This window comes from Bufo bufo, chromosome 2 (genome assembly GCF_905171765.1).
Source record: "Bufo bufo chromosome 2, aBufBuf1.1, whole genome shotgun sequence".
Lineage (NCBI taxonomy): Eukaryota > Metazoa > Chordata > Amphibia > Anura > Bufonidae > Bufo > Bufo bufo.
The window spans coordinates 254,846,943-254,873,488 of NC_053390.1; the positions used below are offsets into that span (position 1 = coordinate 254,846,943).

Here is a 26,546-nt window from a genome sequence, read left to right on the forward strand (position 1 = left end):
CAGACACACTCTAGTGAATAAACCCCGATTTATAATGTCTGCTAAACACACTGCTTTCTGATGGCGTACTGTAGATCTCACTAATATCAAATCTTTCTGTCTTTTAAAAGCTTTTGGGCACTTAAAAAAGCGATTTTCCAGCCCTGCACTATCTGTCCCTTCCTGAAGACGCCTCTCCCTGATACTGCTGAATTTAACCCTTGGTAAAAAAATAAATAAAATGGTGCTGCACTGCTGTCAAACACACACTGTAGTCCTTAAGAGGACTGTTTGGTCTTTCAATAGTTTTTTTGGAGTTAAAGGGAACCTGTCACCTCCAACAAACATCCCAAGCCGGCAGCAGTACCTTAGACTAGTAACCAGCAGCATGTTTGTAATGATCATTTTCTTCCTGCAGGCAGATGAAGCAAAAGCTGTAAAAACGTTCTTTAATCCTCTGCCGGCGCGCTTCTCTAGTCAGGCCTGAAGTCACGGAGGCGGCGGCCTCCTTGCTTCAAGTAACGGTAACCACGCCCCCTTCCCTGTGACTGACAGCGCTTATGCAAGACAGTTCAGCTTGCTTTGATGAACTGCCGGCTGTCAGTCACAGTGAAGGGGCAGGGAAGGGGGCGTGGTTACCGTGACTTGAAGCAAGGAGGCCACTCAGCCACCAACCCTGCTCTTTGGCTGCTCCTAATAAGAACCAGCCCGGATTGGCTTTACAAGTAAAAGTAAAACAGTGTCAGCGAGCACTAGCTGCCGCTGACACACAAAATTACTGGTTCTTATCTCACCGAGGCCAGGAACATTGGTGACACGTACCTTCCGTCAATGACGAACCCTTGCACCTTCCTACAACTACCATATGAACAACTTAACCTTTCACTTACTGCCACTTCCCCCCTTCTCTTGTAGATTGTAAGCCCACTTTAGCAGGATCCTCTCTTTTTCTGCTTCAGTCTGTCATTCATTAAAAGGGTTCTCCAGGAGTGGTTATTAATAGCCACACCAACCCATCCTAGAATGTGACTGCTTGGGGGTGGGGTGAAGCAGGTGAGACCTCACTATACACTGCCCTCCAGCTCCTGCCTTCACTTTACATTTAACATTCCAGTGAGGCTAATACTACCAGAGGATTGCTTCATTACTCTGCTCAACAGTAGATGATAATGATGCAATCCTACATGTGATGTAATGTCATGGCTGAGCAGCCAGACAGTAACAAGGAACATGAGCGCATCATTACCATCTATTGTAGAGCTAAGTTCCTGCTCTACAATAGATAGTAAAGGGTCAATCCCGTGTGCAGTGCGCCAGTCCTGCAGGGTGAGCGAGTGTGAGGTCACAGGGGTAGTTAACAAACCGAGGGTTGCTCTTGGTACTCACTGTTTTTATTTACCCTGGGCAGGCGTACAGCAGTGATGGAGAGGCTGGCACATGAATCCTCTGAGGCACTCTCTGTGTATAGGGACCAGGCCAGGTGGTAGATGAGGTGCCCTGGGTGTTGGAAGTTTAATGTGCCGGTGGCAAGATCCCTTATAGTTCGTGACGCCAGTGCCGGTAACGGTGGCACACCGATTTGTTGTAGGAATAATTGAGGTACACAAAGTTGCAGTGAACCAGAACTTCTTTTTACTGAACAGTTCAACTATTTACAGGTTTCAGTTAGTTCCACATGTACAATGTTGGTCACAGGCAGGCTTCACATAAATGGCAGGCAAAGTCTTTGCAAGATACTCAGAGGGAATAACACTTACAGATCAGGCTGTATTTTCCTCAGATCCTGTCTGGCTTTCTCCAAGGCCCGTATGCCCTATAGCTGGCTTTATCCTTGGGTAGGGAAACCTTCCTCTGGTGTAAATCCTCTTGCTCTAAATATCCTTCTGCCCTTCAGCTTTCTACTTGGCTGGATAAAAGTGGCTCTGCACTGTTCATCTTCAGGAGGCAACTTCTTCTCCTGGGTGCAAGCTAGGAACCTGGTCTATCTAGCTGCATGTCAGAAGCTGCTACCCAGCTAACCTCTGGTTAAAGTTCCACACTGGCTTCTGACCACACTCTCGTCTCTCTGGACTGGACCTGACTATATATTCTAGGGGGTTCCCTAGCTCCCTCTACTGCCTAGGAGGAGGAACTACACCCCTAACAGGCCTGATACACAGGAGATAATATGAAAATACACATTACAATGTAAAATACCATAACCATGTTCCACAGGAGGTGGAGAACAACGTGACCCAATTGACCCTTGAGTAGTGCCCACCCTTACGTAGTGGGACACTACACGTGTACAATAAATCTGACAGGAACACTCAGCAATGTAAAGTAAAGGAAGGAGCAGGAGCGAAGTAAAGCCGAATCTCCCTCACCCTCTAAGCAACTCTGCAACAACCCAACCTAGTCACATTATAGGATGAGTTTATGGCAGCCATTAATAACAATTCCTGGAGAACCTCATTAAGCTCATGTATATTGTTTCTCTTAGTTTATCTGCTTGAACCCCTTTTTAATGTGTACAGCACCCCTGGCGACCTCCATTGTACATGCACGGCGGAAGACGGCACTTTAAAGATGGCGCTTGCTTGCAAGTGCAGCTGGCGTCATATAGCCACTGGGTTTCTGCTGTTCCTAACAGCAGAGGCCTGGGGCGAATGTCTGATAAGGCCGATCGCAGACATTTAATCCCTCAGATACCGTGGTCAAATGTGACCACGGCATCTGAGTATGGAAGATGCGGGAGCTCCCGCATCCTTAACAGCCTTCCCTAGCTGAGATTGGGGAAGCTGTTATGTGCCTGTGATACGTAGCTCAGAGCCCCAAGCAGACTTCGATACCGATCACTGATATATACCAATTCAGGCCTGCAGGTGGCAGTACTATATTGGAATACAGTGAATGGTGTTTTCTGTGATGGATAAATACCCATCACAGAATGTGAATTGTCAATTGCTAGTTACAGTAACCTACAGTAAAAAAAAAATTATGTAAGTTGAAATCACCTCCCTTTCTCCAAAATTAAAATAAACAATAAAAAAAAACATCATAGGCATCGCCGCATCCCAAAACGTCTTTACCATTAAAATATAACAATACATATACCATATGGCAAATGGTGTACCAGAAAACAAATTCAAAATTGCCAATTCACCATTTTTCGTCCCTTCACCTTCCCCCAAAAATTTTTATAAAAAGTGATCAGAGTCACACACATTTCAAAATGATATCACAGAAAAGTACAGGTCGCCCCACAAAAAATGAGCTCTCACAACACAATATTAAAAAGTTATAGGGGTTAGAATATGGCAATAAAAATGTTTTTTTCAATATGAGTAGAGCACAAGAAAAACGCTGTTTTTTTTTACTCAGTTCCAATGCAATATTAAATGGTGCCATTAGAAAGTACAAATCGTCCCGCACACAAAAAAAAAAAAGCCCTTGTACGGCTATGTGAACGCAAAAAAAAAGTTATGGCTCTGGGAAGGTGGGGAGTGAAAAACAAAAACGCAAAAACAGAAAATCGCTGGGTTCTCTAAGGCCTCTTTCACACGGGCGTCCCGGATTTGCTCCGGATGCGTCCTGGGTGCATTGCAGGAAACCCGAGCGAGTGCGCACACAATTTCAGTCAGTTTTGACTGCGATTGCGTTGTTCAGTTTTTATCGCCTGGGTGCAATGCATTTTGCACGCGCGTGATAAAAAACTGAATGTGGTACTCAGACCCGAACCCGGACTTCTTCACTGAAGTTCGGCTTTAGGTTAGGTGTTCTGTAGATTTTTCTTATTCTCCCTTATAACATGGTTATAAGGAAAAATAATAGCATTCTTAATACAGAATGCTTACTAAAATGTCGATTGAGGGGTTAAAAAAAAATATAAATTAACTCCCCTCATCCACTTGATCACACAGCCAGCATTGTCTTCTATCTTCTTCTTTCAGGACCTGCAAAAGGACCTTTGATGACGTTATCGCGCTCACCACGTGGTGAGCGCGGTGACGTCAGCGCAGGTCCTGCTGAATGAAGATAAAAGATCTGCGCGATCAAGTGGATAAGGTGAGTTTATTTTTTAACCCCTCAATCGACATTTTAGTAAGCATTCTGTATTAAGAGTGCTATTATTCTCCCTTATAACCATAACTATAAGGGAAAATAATACCATGAATTTACTTTAATGGGGTCTGGGGTTGCTCATCCCTATCATCTCCTAGCAACCATGCGTGAAAATTGCACCGCATCCGCACTTGCTTCCGGATGCTTGCGATTTTTTACGCAACCCCAATAATTTCTATAGGGTATGCGTTGCGTGAAAAATCACTGCTCATCTGCACAGCCCTATTGAAGTGAATGGGTCCGGATTCAGTGCGGGTGCAATGCCCGTGTGAAAGGGGCCTAAGGGTTAATGTCACTTTAAATAAACAATAATAGTATTATTAGAATACCCTTTTAAATTTATATTTCTTTTCGGTGCATTAATATTGCAATATGCCTTATGGTAGATTTCCAGATGTTCAGCCATCAGATTTTAAAGACACAACTGTTTCTAGTTGACATGCCTCTGGTGCCATGTTTTCTCTGTTCATTTCTGATGGTTTGCCTAGTGTACTATGATGATCTGTTTATTTCCAGCAATAAGATTCCGACTTATTGTGTAAGTCGACAGGGTACAAACAGAAGGAATTGACTTTATTAAAACGCATGTTCCATAAGGATAACTTCTGTCATATGCTCTACTAGGCATATGGATGTCATAGATAGGTGTCAGACACTCAGTAGCTTCAGCTATGGCAGAATCGGTGCATTACAAGTTTTTCCATTCATTGGAATGGCTGTCGTGTGGTGTAATATTACATTTTCACAAGATGTGTGTCTGGCCATAACTTCCTCCAATGAGAACATACGATTTCCTGGGGTTTCAGAAACCAGACTAAAAACTGTCAGACGGTAGGAATCCCAAGGGACGAAAATAAAATTTAAAGGGGTATTACCAACTGAAATACTGTATTTATGGCATATTATATATATAGAGAGAAAATGTATATATTTCAGTGGCTCAAACCTCCTGTATCACCTGGATGCGGTGCCAACCCTGGCGACCTACCCCTGATTGCAGTAAAATAAAAACAGTAATATATATATAGATAGGGGGCACTCAACTATCTGGATCCAAATAGATAATAGATGCAGTATGGAACTAATGTGAATATTTTACAATTTTATTATATTTGATACATTATAAACATATAACATCACATAAAAAGGCGCCAAGTAAAATTTGTGAACAATGAATATGACACTCACTATGATAAAATTTAAGTATAATCATACACATCACTGATTATTGCACCGTGTTCAGCTATCACAATGACACCGGGTGATTACTGGTAGCGCTATCACCTCAGTATATTGAATAAATCGGGTTCACTGCCGATCACCTTGTATCATAGCAATAAGATGTGATATACAAATAAACTCCGGTCCGTGATACTACAATTGGATGAATCAGTATATAGAGATGCGTGATCCACTCCACTGTACCAGTTAACAAAAGTCCAGAACAAGGCCAACAACCGCTATGTGGCTATAGGAAAATGTTGTTACACCACAGGTGCGTTGTTTGCAGCCTGTTGCCCTATAGGCCGTTATAGCGTACTGCCCACTATACCTAGACTACGTATTGGTATCAACTGTAAAATGTCCAGTTAAATCATATGCAGTTGGATATGTATCCACAATCAGTACATTACCCTTCCAGACAGCATAAGTTATGGTTCGGTCTCTTTGCGGCCGATCGACTCCACGTGCAGGTGAAACGCCAGGATGGGTATGCAGGACCTTCCTGCTTGTTCCCGTGATCACCGCTCACGTGATATGGATTTGTCCACGTGATCCGGTAGGGGGCGGTGTCGGAGGCTGTATCAGCTGATGATTTGAATGATGATAAGGCGCGCGCCTATTTCGTTGTTCTTTAGCTGAAAATGCTTAGTTCTTTAGGATCCTTCAGAGCGTCATGCGGTATATGGGCTCTTTTTGGTCCTGTAGCTGCTTTAACCAGACGCGTTTCGGGGTCTAAACTTGCCCCTTCCTCAGTGGTCAGCAGCATACTGAAAGATCTGTCTTTATATAGAGGGTTTTATTAGGATAGGGAGGTGTCTCATTTATTTGAGGAACCTTAAAAGTCCAAACTGGAATTAGTCCACTCAAGAACCGGTATCTACGGCCATTCAGATTCATTTTGTATTCCTATGTCAGTACACTTCCATACCATATTGTATACTTCACTAAAGATATACTTATACATGCTGATAGATATTAAATTGAATAGTACACAAACATCACAAATATATCAATATAAACTATTACTATGATATTCCTTGCGATTTTTCTCGCGGTTTCTTCTCGTGATTTACTCACGAATTTTTTCGCAATTTTTACATTCTATTTAATTTTTATTTGCGATTTCAGCTAGCACTTTTTTCACTCTAGCGATTTTTCTATCGATTTTTTCTTTATCGATTTTTTTCTTTTTCGATTTTTTCTTTTCAATTTTTTTTTCTTTTCACAATTTTTGTATGGTTATTTCTGTGTCTCTCTAAATATAGATAAAACTAAACATTGAGATAAAACACATTAAATTTAAATTTAGAGAACTAAAACACTGAATTCTAAAAGGAATAAGATGATGATCCCTAAAATCAAAAGAAGCACACAATCGGTGGGGCCAGTGTAAATATAAACATTTTCATATATTAAAAGCGAAGACTATGCGCACGAAAGTAGTATCCCCTCAAAGGTATTGCTTGGTACAAGTACATGTCCATATATAACACTTTTCGCTACGGGTATCTTTTCGCTATAGACAAAACCATCAGAGCCCATTGGCACCACCTCCTGGGCGATAAAATTATTGGGAGCACACTCACTGAACCCCAGATAGTATACACTAGAGCACCTAATTTGGGGTTACAAGTGGCACCCACAGTCCGCAATAAAGTAGTGCACAATGATTCCAACTGGCTCAGTTTCAAGGGATTTTTTAGATGTGGGAGATGTAGTAATTGCCGTATCACCAAATTCCCCAAGAAAACTACATGTATTCAGTCCACACAAAATTATTTTACACTCATGATAAAAGATGGTCTGACGTGTGATTCTACGGATGTGATCTACATGCTCGAATGTCCCTGCCAGAGGCAATATTTAGGCAGAACCAAGAGATCCCTGAAAACAAGAATATCCGAGCATATAGCGAAAATTTAAAAGGGATTCGATGCTCATACCGTATCATCACACTTCAGAGACTTTCATAACAGTGATCCTTCTTGTTGAAGTACGTGGCCTTTGAGAAAGTTAAGAAACCATGGAGGGGCGGTCATCATATCGGCAGAATGTCACGTACCGAATCAAGGAGGATTTTCAAATTCAATACGATTATGCCGTATGGTTTGAATGCCGAATTCGAATTGTTCGGCTTTCTATAAGCTTTAAGGGGCAATTGTCGAGCGGTAATGAGGCATTGAGTGTCTGGCTGTTTATCAGCACCTCGATCCCCCCTTCCTGCTCGATAGTTGCCCCCCTTACACCATTAGATACCCGTAGCGAAAAGTGTTACATATGGACATGTACTTGTACCAAGCAATACCTTTGAGGGGATACTACTTTCGTGTGCATAGTCTTCGCTTTTAATATATGAAAAATGTTATATTTACACTGACCCCACCGATTGTGTGCTTCTTTTGATTTTAGGGATCACCATCTTATTCCTTTTAGAATTCAGTGTTTTAGTTCTCTAAATTTAAATTTAATGTGTTTTATCTCAATGTTTAGTTTTATCTATGTTTAGAGAGACACAGAAATAACCATACAAAAATTGTGAAAAGAAAAAAAAATTGAAAAGAAAAAATCGATAAAGTGAAAAAAGTGCTAGCTGAAAACGCAAATGAAATTAAATAGAATGTAAAAATTGCAAAAAAAATTGCGAGTAAATCACGAGAAAAAAACGCGAGAAAAATCGCAAGGAATATCATAGTGATAGTTTATATTGATATATTTGTGATGTTTGTGTACTATTCCATTTAATATCTATCAGCATGTATAAAATGAATCTGAATGGCCGTAGATACCGGTTCTTGAGTGGACTAATTCCAGTTCGGACTTTTAAGGTTCCTCAAATAAATGAGACACCTCCCTATCCTAATAAAACCCTCTATATAAAGACAGATCTTTCAGTATGCTGCTGACCACTGAAGAAGGGGCAAGTTTAGACCCCGAAACGCGTCTGGTTAAAGCAGCTACAGGACCAAAAAGAGCCCATATACCGCATGACGCTCTAAAGGATCCTAAAGAACTAAGCATTTTCAGCTAAAGAATAACGAAATAGGCACGCGCCTTATCATCATTCAAATCATCAGCTGATACAGCCTCCGACACCGCCCCCTACCGGATTACGTGGACAAATCCATATCACGTGACCGGTGATCACGGGAACAAGCAGGAAGGTCCTGCATACCCATCCTGGCGTTTCACCTGCACGTGGACTCGATCGGCCGCAAAGAGACCGAACCATAACTTATGCCGTCTGGAAGGGTAATGTACTGATTGTGGATACATATCCAACTGCATATGATTTAACTGGACATTTTACAGTTGATACCAATACGGAGTCTAGGTATAGCAGGCAGTACGCTATAGCGGCCTATAGGGCAACAGGCTGCAAACAACGCACCTGTGGTGTAACAAAATTTTCCTATAGCCACATAGCGGTTGTTGGCCTTGTTCTGGACTTTTGTTAACTGGTACAGTGGAGTGGATCACGCATCTCTATATACTGATTCATCCAATTGTAGTATCACGGACCGGAGTTTATTTGTATATCACATCTTATTGCTATGATACAAGGTGATCGGCAGTGAACCCGATTTATTCAATATACTGAGGTGATAGCGCTACCAGTAATCACCCGGTGTCATTGTGATAGCTGAACACGGTGCAATAATCAGTGATGTGTATGATTATACTTAAATTTTAACATATTGAGTGTCATATTCATTGTTCACAAATTTTACTTGGCGCCTTTTTATGTGATGTTATATGTTTATAATGTATCAAATATAATTCAATTTTAAAATATTCACATTAGTTCCATACTGCATCTATTATCTATTTGGATCCAGATAGTTGAGTGCCGCCTATCTATATATATTACATATTATAGATATACTATATACCCTAAATGTCTGGTTACACCTCCAGGATCCCATCTAATGGGAGAATACATAAAAAATGCATGTTCGCATCCACAAAACATAGACATACATGTATGTCACCAGATGGTTGGGGGCCGCACAGAATGATATCGAGGGCTTCAGGTTGTGCACCCCTGGGCTAGATTCACCATCAGAGGCAATTGTTCTTTTGAGGGAACCACTTTCTTATGAAAATAATTGCACTCACTTTCATTAGTATTGTATGCCAATTGCCCTTGCACATGAACAATTATAAAAATTTGTATTTGACTATCTAAGCAGTTTATTGTAAGCTATTGTCTATGATACAGTTCATTACACATTGATGTATTACACCGAGTAAAGTCTACATTCTGTTATCTTCAGGAACAGTGGAGGTCATCAATGCTAGAGAGACTGTTCCCAGAGAGTTTCCTCCAAATTTATTAGAACAGTGTGCGACAAAAAAATTTTTTGAACCAGGTAGGTGCACTTTTAAATATTATTTTGCAATTATAATCTGCAGGTTGTATGTGTCAGCATACTATGTTGTATACGCTGCTTCATTGCTTTTACAGTCTGAATTGGGGTGGCCATTTGCTTCACCCTCAAAAGCCGGACATTGTAGACACACGCCACCCGAGACCACCAAGTCACACCCCCAGGTCCACACGTCAGAAATCCACATTCCCAGTTGCCAGGGAAGGGAGAAAAAAAAATAGACCGGGAGAATGGTGAGGTGATCTGCACTGGGGCCGGGAGTGCTTCTCTCCCCCTCAGTCAGCCAAAGAGAGCCATGTCTGCCGGCTCTAGGGACTGACTGGGGGTCAGAGAAGCCTCAGTCAGTTAATATGTTGCTGCAGCTCGCGCTCATTCAGAGCAATACTGTCCGGCCTAAAACCGGACGTCTTGCCACCCTAGTCTGAATATAGTCCTTCACAAACAGATCAGAAGTAGGGATGAGCAAATCGATTTACACCAATTGATCAGAGTTCTTCACCTATGAGGGTCTGTCTCCCCTTGCCGCTTGATGGACACAACCAGCACTGACAATTCCGCGCCTGCGCTGGTTCTCCAAGGATTTTTCATGTGTTGCTACCCTGAAGTGTAGTGGAAGCAGAGCCTCTCTGTTTGAGTTCCATAACAAAGATTATAGGCAGAACTCTGCAGCAGGAAGAAGATGCCCCCTGAGCAGTGTCAGAGAGATCCGCAACAGAAACGGCACTCTACGTGAGCGGCCAGCCTGAAGAAAATCTATCAGCGCAATTAAAGCATTGAATAGGAATATCTCTGGATCTATGTCCATCTATGGATCTATCACGTACAGGGCTCCATGGTTCCCTTTAATTAACCGGACCTGTCACTAGAAATGTCATTTATATACCTGGTATAATTCCCACTGCCCACTTGAGCATTTTGGAGGAGATTTATCAAACTGGTGTAAAGTAGAACTGCCTTAGTTGCCCATAGCAACCAATTAGACTCCACCTTTCATTTTTCACAGCTTCATTTGAAAATGAAAGGTGGAATCTGGTTGGTTGCTATGGGCAACTAAGGCAGTTCTACTTTACACCAGTTTGATAAATCACCCCCTTTGTTTTTTATTTATTTCTGATCTGAGCACAAATGGGGTCATTTATCAAACTGGTGTAAAGCAGAACTGTCTTAGGCTACTTTCACATCTGCAATTTCCGTTATAGGCTTCAGTTTTGTCCACATTCATTGTTAATGAATGTAAGTCAATAGAGATAGATCCGTTTTCTCTGACAGAAAAGAAAATTGATCCATCCCCCATTGACTTACTATGGTTTTAGAGATGGATGTATGATGGCTATTTAAGAGATAATACAACTGGATCAGACAGTTATATTATCATGACGGATCCAGAAAAAATGCAGATGTGAAAGTAGCCTTAGTTGACCATAGCAACCAATCAGATTCCACCTTTCATTTTCCAAAGGAGCTGTGAAAAATGAAAGAGGAATCTGATTGGTTGCTATGGGCAACTAAGACAGTTCTACTTTACACCAGTTTGATAAATGACCCCATAAAAGTTCCAAACATATGTCCCTGGTTCATATTGACACCCTATTAGCAAGTACATTGAGGTCTGCTAACGGTGTAGCAATCACATCTTTTCTCCAGAGGTGAGGAGAGGAGTTTTCGTGTTTGCTCTGACACTGTTCAATCTTCTAGAACAGTGACAGCTGGCTGAATGTAATCTCACGAAATCTAACATACTGGAGGACATTAAATCAAGCTCGCCTGTTTTTAGGCGTACAATTATACAGGCATATTCGCTTAAAGAGGACCTTTCACCCATTATGACAATGTGAACTAACTATACAGACATGTGGAGCGGCGCCCGGGGATCTCACTGCACTTACTATTATCCCCGGGCGCCGCTCCGTTCTCCTGTTACGCCCTCCGGTATCTCTGCTCACTAAGTTATAGTAGGCGGAGATTTCAGTCACTAAGTTATGGTAGGCGGAGTCTGCCCTTGTTCTGCTGTAGCGCTGGCCAATCGCAGCGCAGAGCTCACAGCCTGGGAGGTTCTTTTCTCCCAGGCTGTGAGCTCTGCAATGCGATTGGCCAGCGCTACAACAGAACAAGTGCAGACTCCGCCTACCATAACTTTGTGACCAGAGATACCAGGGGGCATAACGGGAGAACGGAGCGGCGCCCAGGGATAATAGTAAGTGCAGTGAGATCCCCGGGCGCCGCTCTCCATGTCTGTATAGTTAGTTCACATTGTCATAATCGGTGAAAGGTCCTCTTTAACCTCTCTTTTACCGACTATTTATAAAAAGTGAAACAAATGTAAGGCTGGCACTCAAATATGCGGGATCAATAGAGGTAACAATTTATTCAAATGTAAAATACAGACATCAAATAAGACCATATAATAAATGTAAAAACAATGATGATAAAAATATATGAGATATGGGTATAGTAATATATATGAAACAGTATATAAGAAACCGCAATTGCATAAATAAATAAGCACTGGGGGCGGTGGACTGTGGGTAGTTGTAAATAACCCCTGAGATCTGAAAATAGATCTTAATATGAAGTGCTGACCTTCTGTCTAAAGTCCTCTGAATCAGGTATGCACTAATCTGAAGATGGCCTCTGGACAAATGTAGATAACAGTCCAGGGATATGAATATTAGTCCAGGGAGAAAGTATATAATTCTGACTGCTCACACTGTGTCACAGGATAAATGCCGAAGTAGATACACTGTTGCAGGTCGTGGTTAGAGCGGGACCGGTTTAATCTTACCCTCTAGTTCGGGTCCGGACGCTGGGGAGTCTCTCCCTCTCACCGCTACTCACCACGCTGTATCAGCTTCCGTTCGTGTTCTATGGCGTCCTCGCTCGAGACTATAGTCACGTGATATTAGTCTCGCGGGTTTTGCCTGTTAAAGTGTCCGGTCTGTTTTCTCCTCAAGATAATTAGAGGTAGGATTTCCGTGGAGCGCTCCAATATTCAGAAACCTTCCTTATTGACTCCGGATCCTTGTTGATGGGGGTGAACTCGCCAGACGCGTTTCGGGGACGTCTCTCCCCTTCCTCAGTGGCTCAGAACTTTATAAATTAGACTAGGAGAATTGGCATTAGTCTGACCTCTAGTGGTTCTTTTTCAGTACAACATGTTCATATTCACTAAGACTGGTCTAATTAGTATGCACATGAAAATGTTGCGCAAGTAATCTGAAAATAGGTGTACGTCTACACGAAAGTGCGACTTTTTAGGCAAAATGAGGAGCAACTCACCACTCAAAACAGACGAAGAAAAGTATGCCAGCCCTGGAGTGGAGTAGAAATTAGACTGTTTTTCGGCTACATCAGGTGCAAAAAAAAGGCGCACCTAAATAAATAGCTGCAAAAGTTAGAAAACTTTTGAAGTAGTCCAAAAAATCTAAATAGGTGTACAAGGAGCAAATGCCTAAAAAACACACAGATTTTCAGTAGTAAATGCGACTAAAATATAAGACAGTCTAAAAACAGCATTTTTCGGCCTGGTCACTATAGTAAATGTGCCCAACTGTGTCTCATGAGTAGTGTTAAGCGAACTTCTATTTTCAAGTTCGGCGTACAAGGTTCGGGATATCTAAGAATTCTGTTATGGATTCCGCTACCACGGACCATAACTTATGGTCCATAATGGAATTCTTAGATATCCCGAACCCTGTACGTTCCCGAACATGAAAACAGAAGTTCGCTTATCCCTACTCATGAGTGTTCAGCAAAAGTTTAAAAATAATGATAACAATGTCCTCAAAAATAAGGGTGTCTTTTGCAGCAGCACAGTGGATCGGAGTGCCTGGAGAGCTAAGGGGATATGAGGCTGCTCACAAGAAGTATGGACGGTTGCCTTGGAAAGCCCTCTTTCAGCCTACAATCAGATTGGTGACAAATGGCGTTAACGTCTCAAATGTTCTTGTCAAATACCTAAACGTAGCAGCAAAACAAATAAATGACAGCTCATTGCGGTAAGTACCAGACACGTGGAAAACATTTACTTGTGGATAGGAGTTAGGACATGAAAAACTAAAATATCACCATTTAGATTTTTTGGGATGATTCTAAAGATGCTTCTGTATGTGTGATTGGAAAGATTAGGCATTAAACAATGACTACTACTAACATCTAGAAAATGTAGATTTATAATGGATATAGTACTGAGGTCATTTTCATTTTTTTCTAACCTCTCATTTCACATTTCTCCAATAAGTAGTGGAGACTAACAAAATATTGGCTACATCCAACTTGCTGCAGACATTTGTATAACAGCTAACTTGCAGAGACCAAGGTTCTCCTCTCCTAACACGCTCATTATTGATCTCTACAAAATCCCTCCTTGGTGTGCCAGTTTCCCAAGCAAGGAACTCCGAGTCAAACCCAGTCACTAAGGGTGCATTTGCACAGTGCAGTCGTATCACTGTTTTTTTGTTTTTTTTTACCATGAATACAGCAAAATGGAAGAAAAAAATTGTTCGAGACTTGTGGCAATTTTATGGCAATAGCAGAAAAAAATCTACTATTAGACTGCAGCATGCAAAAACACCCTTAGGCCTTATTCACACAGTATTTAGTCAGTGATTTCCATCAGTGATTTTGAGCCAAAACCAGGTGCGGCTCTGAACACAGAACAGGTGCAGATCTTCCTTTATGCCTTATGTCTGTAGAGGCTCCAATCCTGGTTTTGGCTCACAATCACTGAGGAAATTCACTTCTGTGGGAGCAGAGCTGTAGTAGCAGGAACCCACCACTACAATGCTTTTGGTGAAGTGTAGCTCCAGCACTCACTTCCATCGACGGAGCTGCACAGAAAAGCTGATCGGCAGGGGTGCAGTGTTAGGATAAGCCATCACTTAAAAATCCCTGAACAACCCCTTTAACATAATTTTATAGTGATCTGTGCACCTACCTAGATATAGATTTAAAGGGCGTTCTGGATTCAGCATATTGATAGCCTATGCTGAGGATAGGCCATCAATCAGTAGGGATCTGACTTCAGGCACCCCCACCAAACAGCTGTTGCTGCGGCCTCTTCATTGTTTCATCTACCTGCATGCCATCTACTGAGTATAGGGTGAAGAGGTTTACTTGAACCACCACCAATTAGACAGTATGCAGGTAGTCTGCCCCACACAGACAATAAAGTGGCCTCAGTGTTTGCACTGTATAGTTCTGGTGTGGGAGTTACAGCAGAACAGCTGATCAGAGGGGGTGCAGGTTGTTGGACCCCACTGATCAGATAGGGTTCGAGGATAGACCATCACTTGTAAAGGGTATGACAACCCTTATAAACCAGAATACTTCTTTATTGTAGCTACCACTAGAGGGAGCTCATGAGCTTACTACATACTGTCATACATTATCTCAACGATAACACATTGGCCCACATTTACTAATGTGAGTTCACCTAGATTTTGGTGTAAATGGATTGGTGTAAGTGGATTTGAAGAGACAACCACATCAGAAGCGTGAACATTTACACAGATTTTTTTAATGTGGTTTTCCGGTGGATTAGGCATAGGATTTCTAGCCTACATTAGTTCAACTTCTTTTTCATACACACAACAGATTTCCTATGGCTGTCATGCAGATTTAATGCAGAATATGTTCCAAAATCTGTGCCAAATAATCATTGTGTGAACATACCCTAATAGTCTCAAATTTGAATACTGATGATGACTTTCGTATGAATTATATTTGTTTTATATTGTACTTTTTATGTTTATTGATTAAGCTATCTTTCTTGTTAATGGCAAATGCTGATGTGTGTATGTATCTGCTAGTGTGCTTTTTTGTAAAGATGGAAAAGTATTAAAAGCAGGAAATCCTGTAAACTTCACCCAGCTGGCACATACCCTCCAGACTGTGGCAGATGAAGGCATTGACAGCTTTTATAGTGGTTCCATTGCAAAGAAAATGATAGAAGATCTCAGACGTCAAGGTGAGCTAAAGCTGACAACTTACTTTTAGAGCCATTAAAGGGGATGCCCAAGTAAAAAAAAAAAAAAAAAAGTCACAAGAAGAAACAAAAGAAATTAAAAATAAAATAAATAATACTAACTGGTTTATATCTCCTCCTCTCCAGCGCTACTGATATTCTTGACTTATGTCCCATAGATAGCACATAAACACTGCAGCCAATCACAGGCCTCAATGGTATATGATGTGACAGCTGAGGCCAGTGGGTGGCTGCAGCTGAGATGTGCCTGTTTGCTGCATGTAACCAATGCTTCAATTTCTCAGTAAATTCAGCATACTTTCTTCTCCATTCTCTATTTTTATTAGTTCTTAATAACTAATAAACATAATTTTCTTTACCCAATTTTGCCATTAGATAGCACTCTCACATTGGAAGACTTAAAAAATTACAAAGCACAAATCGTAAGACCATTAAACGTGTCTCTGGGAAACTACATGTTGTATACACCTCCACCGCCAGCAGGGGGAGCTCTTCTCAGCTTTATTCTTAATATCCTTGAAGGTAAGATTACATTAGCATCATTTATATTTTTGGAATCTAAAATTAAAACTGAAACAGGTCAAAAGCATGTATGGATCAATAAAAATATTTGCATATCCAGTTTGCTTCGAGTCAGACAAAACCTACATAAATTCAAGACATAAATTCAAAAGGTTGAGGCCGACCCTTCACTATTTTGATACCTTGTAAAAAACAATTCTGTCAAAATGAAAAAAATAATAATAAATCACACAGAGCCTCTAAAAAGAAGCCCCCGTCAAAGTTGTAGCAAGTATTCACATTGCTGTTCTATGTATGAGGTATCTAGAACAAGTCGCTGTTGATGCCTTTAAATGTGCACCAATCAACTTGCATATAGTCGGCCAGTGCTGGTTAATTTGGCTCGGCATCAGACCATGTAATAAGACCTTTCCACAAACTTTGTATAAATCAATAGTCCAGGTACATAGATGAAACTTTGTAATATATTTTATCAGTGGAAAATGCCTTTTTCTCCCTGTAGCAGCTCACTTGTCCCCCTTCATAGACTTCAATGGAAAGCATGTAATCGTATCCTTTTGTGAGCTTGCAATTCCTCTTGTATCTGAAGACAGACTTTGCAGACAATTTTAGTTTGCCAGTGGTAGGGGGTCATTTTTCTCTGATAAAGTATATTACAAAGTGTCTAATATTCACCTGTAAAGTTGCAAAGTTTATTGAAAAGTTAGTGACCATTAGCACCATCAGCAGAGAGCAAAAAATGGTGCTTGTCGGCGTTGTCGCCACTACTGAGAAGAGTTTGTCTGCTTTTGCTTTAGTTACCTAGTTTAGACATGCAAATGATTCAATTGAAATTGTGGCTTTGTAAGTAGACCAAAAACATATACATATTATATGAAGAGTCAGAGGAAAGTACGTCCTCCTTTCCACCTTGCTGATTGGCAACCTTAACAATCAGCTCCTCGGCAATAGTTTCTGTACTGGAAACAGATAGCTCTGTCAGACTGTCTACTTTGTAGTGGACTGACCTTGTCACAGCAAGTGGACATCTGTTTGCTTCCAACACTGAAGCTTTTGCCAAACATCTGATCAATGAGGGTGCAGGGTGTTGAACCCCTGTTGATTTGCTAGTGATGGCCTATCCTGAGGATAAGCCATCACTTAAAAAATGGTAGACAATCCCTTTAAGCAGGGCCGGTACAAGGCAGGGGCCAGGGCTGGGACAAGGCCATTTGGTGCCCAGGGCGTAAGATGGCAAACTGGCGCCCCCCCCCCCCCCCCCCCCCGTTTTTAAGGAAAGAATCAATGTTGTTTCAAAACAAGAATATACTTAAAGGCAATAGAACAAAGGACTGTGGGACTTTGAAAGTCACAGACACTATAAAGTTCCCCCTCCATCATCATGTGCCAGTATAAAGTCCCCCCCATCATCATGTGCCAGTTTTGTAATATGCCCCCCCAATGTGCAGTAACACTATTGTAAAAAAAAACAAAAAGAAAAACACTTATACTTACCTAAGTGTCATCGATGCGATGCAGCCTCTTACCTGTGTCCCACGCTGTAATGTAAGGCTCAGGCGGGCACTATGACGTCATTGCGTCGGCCTCTGATAGGCTGCCGGCCTAGTGCCTGCAGCCAGGGGGCGTACATAAAAATCACTGGGCCCCATAGCAGAATCTAAATTGGGCCCCCCATTTCCCCTTTATAGCCCCTCCCTTTGTTTCCATGAACTATTCTTGTTGCTGCTGCGTTTTATAATTTATGCCATCAGGGCCGGAATGGGATGTACAAAACAGCCCTGGCACACACAAGAGGTATAATAGATGCAGATGTATATTATATACAGCAGTGTACAGTTATGTGAGGTACGCGGGTATAATAGATGCAGTGTGTAACAGGTATATAGTATATTCCCTAGTGTTCTGATATTGAGGTACAGGGTATAATAGATGCAGTGTGTACAGGTAGATAGTATATACAGCAGTGTACTGATAGTGTAGGTACGGGGTATAATATATGCAGTGTATACAGTATATACAGTAGTGTAATATGTAAGGTACGAGGTATAATAGATGCAGTGTGTACAGGTATATAGTAAATACAGCAGTGTATTGACACCTCGTACCTCACATATCAGTACACCGCTGTATATACTATATATCTGTACACACTGCATCTATTATACCTTGTACCTCACATATATAGTATATACAGAAGTGTACTGATATCTGTACACACAGCATCTATTATACCTCATACCTCACATATCAGTGCACTGCGGTATATACTATATATCTGTACATATTGCATGTATAATACTGTGTAATATATGCAGTGTGTGTGCATGTATGTGTGTGTATCTATATATATATATATATATATATATATATATATATTACACACAGAGCAGTGTATTGATGTGACGCATAGAAGGTATAATACTGTAGATGCAGTGTTTATAGAAATATGTGGTCAGTTATGCATTATAGTCACTGTGAGGTACATGAGGTAGTGGTAACTGTCTGAAGTAGTATACATGAGTGAGCAATGAGTAAAAACAGGGCATGGAGGGGGGGGGTAAATGATGAAAAGTGGAGGACCTCCTCTTACCTCTCCATTCCAGTCTGTATGGATCAATACAGAGCTGCTTGTGAACTTTTAATACTTGCTGTTAGGGGTTAAAGGACCTGTGATGATGTCATCACAGGTCCTGGCAGATGTACCTTTGAAACCTAGGAACTACACCATTTTTGGTGCAGTTCCTTTGCTAGATTCTGCAGGACCTGTGATGTTGAAGATGATGTCATCACAGGTCCTGGCAGATGCACTGTTCTAACCTGGGAACTACACTTTACACTGTGCAGTTCCCTTACAGGACCTGTGATGACATCATCAAAGGTCCTTTAGCTTTAGAAAGGTAAACAGGAGTAATTAGGGGCGGGGCCTCTCCTCCACTTCGGTGCCTGCCTGCAGCCTATCAGAGGAAAGGGAAGGGACACGCCTCTCCCTCCCCTGCACCTCCGCTGGCACAGACAGTTTACAATGGAGATGAGCGCAATGGAAGCGCTCATCTCCCTGTGCCCGGCGGCTGCTCACTTGGGGGGGGGGGGTCATTTTAGTTGGGGGGGGCATCAGCAGATGTAGGGGGGGGCCGTGGCCCCCTCTGGCCCCCCCCTGGGCGACGCCACGGGCTTGCTGGCACTTTCAACCTGCGCCCCGCCTCCTGTCCGCAAATGTAGCGCCCAGGGGCACACCGCTCCTTCGGGCCCCTGCTTGTACCGGCCCTGGCAGGGGCCGAAGGAGCGGGGTGCCCTGGGCGCTACCATTTGCGGACAGGAGGGGGTCGCAGGTGAAGTGCCAGCAGCTGTGGCGTCGCCAGGGGGGGGCCAAGGGGGCCACGGCCCCCCCTACATCATGCTGTGCCCCCCCAACTAAAATGACCCCCCCCCTCCCCCCCAAGTGAGCCAGCCGCCGGGGCACAGGGAGATGAGCGCTTCCATTGCGCTCATCTCCATTGTAAACTGTTCCTGTGGCCAGCGGAGGGTGCAGGGGAGGGAGAGGCGTGTCCCTTCCCTTTCCTCTGATAGGCTGCAGGCAGGCACCGAAGTGGAGGGAGAGGCCCCGCCCCCTAATTACTCCTGTTTACCTTTCTAAAGCTAAAGGACCTTTGATGATGTCATCACAGGTCCTGTAAGGGAACTGCACAGTGTAAAGTGTAGTTCCCAGGTTAGAACAGTGCATCTGCCAGGACCTGTGATGACATCATCTTCAACATCACAGGTCCTGCAGAATCTAGCAAAGGAACTGCACCAAAAATGGTGTAGTTCCTAGGTTTCAAAGGTACATCTGCCAGGACCTGTGATGACATCATCACAGGTCCTTCAACCCCTAACAGCAAGTATTAAAAGTTCACAAGCAGCTCTGTATTGATCCATACAGACTGGAATGGAGAGGTAAGAGGAGGTCCTCCACTTTTCATCATTTACCCCCCCCCCCCCCTCCATGCCCTGTTTTTACTCATTGCTCACTCATGTATACTACTTCAGACAGTTACCACTACCTCATGTACCTCACAGTGACTATAATGCATAACTGACCACATATTTCTATAAACACTGCATCTACAGTATTATACCTTCTATGTGTCACATCAATACTGTGTAATATATATATATATATAGTATATATATATATATATAGATACACACACATACATGCACACACACTGCATATATTACACAGTATTATACATGCAATATGTACAGATATATAGTATATACCGCAGTGCACTGATATGTCAGGTATGAGGTATAATAGATGCTGTGTGTACAGATATCAGTACACTTCTGTATATACTATATATGTGAGGTACAAGGTATAATAGATGCAGTGTGTACAGATATATAGTATATACAGCGGTGTACTGATATGTGAGGGTACGAGGTGTCAATACACTGCTGTATTTACTATATACCTGTACACACTGCATCTATTATACCTCGTACCTCACATATTACACTACTGTATATACTGTATACACTGCATTATATTATACCCCGACCTCACATATCAGTACACTGCTGTATATACTATATACCTGTAGCACACTGCATCAATTATACCCTGTACCTCACATATCAGAACACTAGGGAATATACTATTACCTTACACACTGCATCTATTATACCGCGTACCTCACATAACTGTACACTGCTGTATATAATATACATCTGCATCTATTTTACCTCTTTTGTGTGCCAGGGCTGTTTTGTAATCCCATTCCGGCCCTGATGGCATAAATTATAAACGCAGCAGCAAGAATAGGTTCATGGAACAAAGGGAGGGGCTATAAAAGGGGAATGGGGGCCCAATTTAGATTCCTGCTATGGGCCCAGTGAGTTTTATGTACGCCCCTGGCTGCAGGCACTAGGCCGTCAGCCTATCAGAGGCCGGCGCAATGACGTCATCGTGCCGCCTGAGCCTTACATTACAGCGTGGGACACAGGAAGAGGCTGCATCGCATCGCTGACACTTAGGTAAGTATAAGTGTTTTTTTTTTGTTTTTTTTTACAATAGTGTTACTGGCACATTGGGGGGCTTATTACAAAACTGGCACATGATGATGGGGGGACTTTATACTGGCACATGATGATGGGGGGGAACTTTATAGTTGTCTGTGACTTTCAAAGTCCCACAGTCCTTTGTTCTATTGCTTTAAGTATATTCTTGTTTTGAAACAACATTGAATTCTTTCTTAAAAACGGGTGGGGGGGGGGGGGGGGGGCGCAGTTTGCCATCTTCGCCCTGTCACCAAATGGCCTTGTCCCCAGCCCTGCCTTTAAGGTTCATTCATTTGTAATTCAAAACAATTGACTATTAGATGATTTATAGTGAAAGAAGCAGGTGTTGTAAAATTGCTTTATAACAATAACTAGCTTAACTGTGAAGCAGGGGACCTCTTTCATTTGTGATGAGTAGAAACTGGCAATATTTCAGACTACATGAATTAAAATGTAGATGTCTGAACTGAAACCTAAACATGACATCTGGTTTTAGGATATCATTTTGATAAGCGTCCATGCAGAATGTGCCTGACCAGATTGAAACCTACCATCACATTGTGGAGGCCTTGAAATTTTGCAAAACGGACACAGATCTAAACTTACAGCCAGTGTGACATCGGCCAACATTGAGAAGGTATGAATACGAGTGGAATGACAGCAAAACAGATAAATATAGCTTTAAGTAAGACATCAAGAACAAAATGCATGTGCATGTGCTCTACATTGGGACTAGTTAAAGGTGGCTGCTCCGTTACAAACACTGATCCCGAATGCTATGTGTTCCCACATTTGAATGGAGTGACTTTATTCAACTTTGTAGGACTGGCAGTAACAGGTAAATGCAAGCACTTGCCTATCTCCAGCAGTCCCATGGAGTTGTACGGAGCAGCTGTGTGCATGCAGAGCCGCCGATTCATGCTAATTGGGGAACACAGAGCCCCCATTCTTGTGATTAGCGGTGGCCCAACAATTGGAGACCCCCTTGATCAGAGCCCGTGGATACTGGAATCGTTGCTTGTGATGGGAAAGTCACTCTTTCTTTATATAACAATATGGTGATGGTTGAGGTTTTGGCAATGTCATAGTTTTTTTGGTTTTTGTTTTGTTTTTTAACAAACAGCTTACAATGCAATGAAATGATAAAAGGAATAAGCATCCTTTTATACAGTCTTATGAACTATAACGAACAGATCATTGACCAGTGTAAACATGTCACCAGTCACCAGAAGAAGCGAGAAAACACTTACCCAGGCAGAAAATCCACCCTTGGTAAAAAGACGCTTATACAGTACAAGGTTTCTGAGCTGCAGGCAGCATGTTATAGAGCAGGAGGAGCTGAGCAGATTGCTATATAGTTTTGTGTAGAAATATTCGGCATTAGGCCTCATGCACACGGCTTGTTGTTTGGGTCTGCATCCGAGCCGGCCGTTTGGCGGCTCGGATGCAGACCCATTCACTTCAATGGGGCCGCAAAAGATGCGGACAGCACTCCGTGTGCTGTCTGCATCCGTGGCTCCGTTCCGCGGCCTCGTTAAAAAAATATAACATGTCCTATTCTTGTCTGCGTTTTGTGAACAAGATTAGGCATTTACATTGCCTCACTCACCTTCCTATTGTCGCTTGTCTCTTTTTATTTTCTTGTACAGTTTACAGACACCTTTTTCTCTAAGACGTATGCAAAGGAAATCAGAAACAAAATTGATGAATTTGGCAATCATGACTTACAGTTTTATAATTTGTCGGCACCCATAAATTCAGAGACCTTTGGCACAAGTCACCTGTCCGTCATCAGCAAAGATGGAAGTTCGGTGTCTGCCACCAGCTCCATCAATCACATGTAAGAGGCTGGCATATAATGGGTGGGGGTTTTTGGTGTTACTTTCTGTAACAGAATAGTAATTGAAATTCCGCTGTGGATTTTACTGTGTTCCGGAAATTCTCCTGTGGATATTTTGAAGATCTTGTTGCAGATTTTCCATGAATTCTCCCTATACATTGCAATGGGTGAAATCCACTGACTGAACAAATTAAAGGGTTTCTACCACCAGAAATACTGTTATGTAGCTGACTGACATTAGCGATGCGCCAATGTCAGCACTACATAACAGTATGTTTCGGACATTAGTCCCTGCAGCCGTTTTTGTAAAATAACCACTTTTATAATATGCTAATGAGCCTCGAGGTGCTATGTGGGCGTAAAATCAGCACCTAGAGGCTCTGTCCACTCACCCATTATGCCGCCCAGGTCCTCCGTTCTGCCCGCCCCGCTCCTCTTGATTGATGTCACTGTTCCCTGCATCGCAGATGAAATCCCGCGCCTGCGCCGTTCACTTCTGTATTCGGTGCAGGCGCAGTAAGTGAAGGTTGCTCTCCTGATGTCGGCTTCCTCACTGTGACGTAGTCGGCGCAGGCGCAGTGAGGAAGCCGGCACCAGGAGCGCATCATTCACTCACTGCGCCGAATACAATAGTGAACGGCGCAGGCGCGGATTTCGTCTGCGATGCAGGAACAGTGACATCAATCAAGAGGAGCGGGGGCGGGCAGAACAGGGGACCTGGGGCGGGAAAAAGGGGTGAGTGGACGGAGCCTCTAGGTGCTGATTTTACGCCCACATAGCACCTAGAGGCTCATTAGCATATAATAAAAGTGCTTATTTTACAAAAACGGCTGCAGGGACAAATTTCAGAAACATACTGTTATATAGTGCTGACATTGGCGCATCGCTAAAGTCAGTCAGCTACATAACCGTATTTCTGGTGGTAGAAAGCCTTTAACATGCTGCAGATAGTAAAAACTAGAGACATATGAAGAGTTTAGATCAGCAGGGATCTAAGCACTGAGACCCACACTGTTTCTTAGAATGAGGGGAGAGAAGCATGCGTATATTGCGCTCTTTCTCCTCACTGCACGAGATTGGGCTCCATAGAAGTCTATAGACCCATCTCGATTCCATTTACGTACATGCTTCTCTCCCCTCGTTCTAGTGATCGGTGGTGGTCTCAGCACTCAGACCCCCACCAATCTAAGTTTTTGAAAGGTTAGTGACCGCTTAAGGTCACTTCCAGCACTACCTTCTACTAACCTTCACTTGTCTAGTCTCCCACCTGAACACACAAAGTGAATCGTGTATGGGCAAGGCTCACTCTGTTTGGATGATTTTAAGTGTACTATTTTTTTTTAACAGTTTATTCATGCGGCATCTTGCCAGCACACCTACACCCATTCTGTATTGTGCACATGTGTGTAACTCCCAGCTAACCTCAACCCTCTCACAGTCCTATAACTCTATAGGCATGTGACTGCTCTAATTGGAAAAAAATGTGACCGCTCTATATGATCTAGATTCAATTCTAAAAACCCCTTTTTTCCTGTTATGAATACTAGATTTGGCTCCATGATTTATTCACCAAGCACGGGGGATAATCTTTAACAATCAGCTGGCTGATTTCTGCAGTATTCCAATGGTTTCCTTGAAGGAAGGTGAGGTCTCATTATTTTGTACCCTATCTTTTCTATTCATGAGTTTGATGTTGATCAAAATGAGAAAAGTAGATGTACATCCAGACTACTGAACTAACATCCACGTGTAGAAAGAAAAGGATCCAGCACCAGTTGTGAAAGTTTTTCGTTCCCGGTCTTTATTTCACCAGATTTAAAAAATGTACAAATACAGTGGCACCTGTTCCCACTCTTCCCCGATTTACGCGTTTCAAACACTTCTGTTCTTAGTCATAATCGAAAGTATCTGATCCGCCATGACCTTAAATAGGTTCAACCTCCATCTCCCCCCTCCCCACAAAGGCGGGGCTGGGAAGAAAAAAGAAGGCGAGCCCACTCATCAGCGTGTCAGACACCTATTCAAACAAAAAAACACACCCGTGACATATAAAATCAAATTAAATGATTAAATAATTCATGAGATCATGTGTGGGAGAGCTGGCACTGAAACAGAAAGCATGCATGTCTTGTTCGAAAAACTATATAAACACATTCTGTCTGTCCACATCTCGATTATTCCACATATTATAGCATATCTTCCTGAATATCTGTAACAGTACAGCCTGGATCACAGCGGCTCCCTGTGACGATACGCTGACTTGCGCTCCAGCGTGGAACGCACCGGCCGTCTGCGATGATACGCTGGCTTGCGTTCCAGCGTAGAACGCAGCGACCGCCTGTGTTGTTACGCTGGCTTGCGCTCCAGCGTAGAACGCAGTGGCTGCTGGGCCGTCCTGTGACTCCGCCCACTTACCGTCCGGCCCTTAAATAGAAGACAGGTGCTAAGCAGGGTGTTCCACTAATGGAGTGCGCACCCTGCTAGCTCCACTGCATCTGAGGACTCTGTCCACATATCCAGACCTGGATCCCTAACAACAGCGTGAAGGACTGTCTACCTTCTTGCCACTGGCTTCCCCACTGCTGGCTTCCTAGCCAGGACCAACTAACCGCAAGTATATGCCTGTTACCTGCTCTGATTAATGTCCTGGAACTCTGAGTGGGGTGGTTCCTGACTGGTGTGAGACGATACTCCCAAACCAACTCTGAACCTACTGCATACTATATACTAAACTGTGGACATGCTATACTAACTCTGAACCTACTGCATACTATATACTAAACTGTGGACATGCTCTGAACCTACTGCATACTATATACTAAACTGTGGACATGCTCTGAACCTACTGCATACTATATACTAAACTGTGGACATGCTCTGAACCTACTGCATACTATATACTAAACTGTGGACATGTTCTGAACCCACTGCATACTATATACTAAACTGTGGACATGCTCTGAACCTACTGCATTCTATATACTAAACTGAGGACATGCTATATACTAACCCTGAACGTTATTGCATACTAGATACTCACTCTGAACTGTGCACAAGCTTATACTAACTTGTGACTCCTGTAATACTGGGAGACCTTCCTCTCCAGCAGTAATACTAAATAGATGGATAGCGGTAAATGATTTTGTTACCCCAAACTCTCCGCCCAAGACTGAGAGAGACGCCTGGGGTACATACTGAGTAACCGCGAATCCACAGGCAAGAACAAGGGCAGTGGGATAATAGTGCATGTCCATTGCTTCCGCAGTTGAGATCCTAACTGATCAACTAGGTGCGTTACAATATCACATAAATTCTCCTTATGGGTGATCCCCATGTTAAACCCACCAGGAAAATCGCATAATGTGATCAACCTATGTTAACCATAATACTTATAATTTTTAGATTTGTTCATGTACAACACACTGAGACTATCAGCTTTTTGGATTTAAGACTGACAGGAATCCCA

The 26,546-nt window shown here is 42.6% G+C and overlaps 1 protein-coding gene across 1 annotated transcript in view; it reads left to right on the forward strand.

Annotated features, from left to right (window-relative positions):
- Positions 1 to 26,546, forward strand: part of GGT5 (gamma-glutamyltransferase 5) — a 130,344-nt gene that overhangs the window by 73,317 nt on the left and 30,481 nt on the right. The window contains 9 exon segments of the mRNA XM_040419672.1: positions 9,582 to 9,677; positions 13,501 to 13,690; positions 15,503 to 15,660; positions 16,054 to 16,200; positions 21,754 to 21,821; positions 21,824 to 21,877; positions 22,890 to 23,080; positions 24,628 to 24,658; positions 24,660 to 24,723. Of these exon segments, the coding sequence (XP_040275606.1) occupies positions 9,582 to 9,677; positions 13,501 to 13,690; positions 15,503 to 15,660; positions 16,054 to 16,200; positions 21,754 to 21,821; positions 21,824 to 21,877; positions 22,890 to 23,080; positions 24,628 to 24,658; positions 24,660 to 24,723 (999 nt within the window).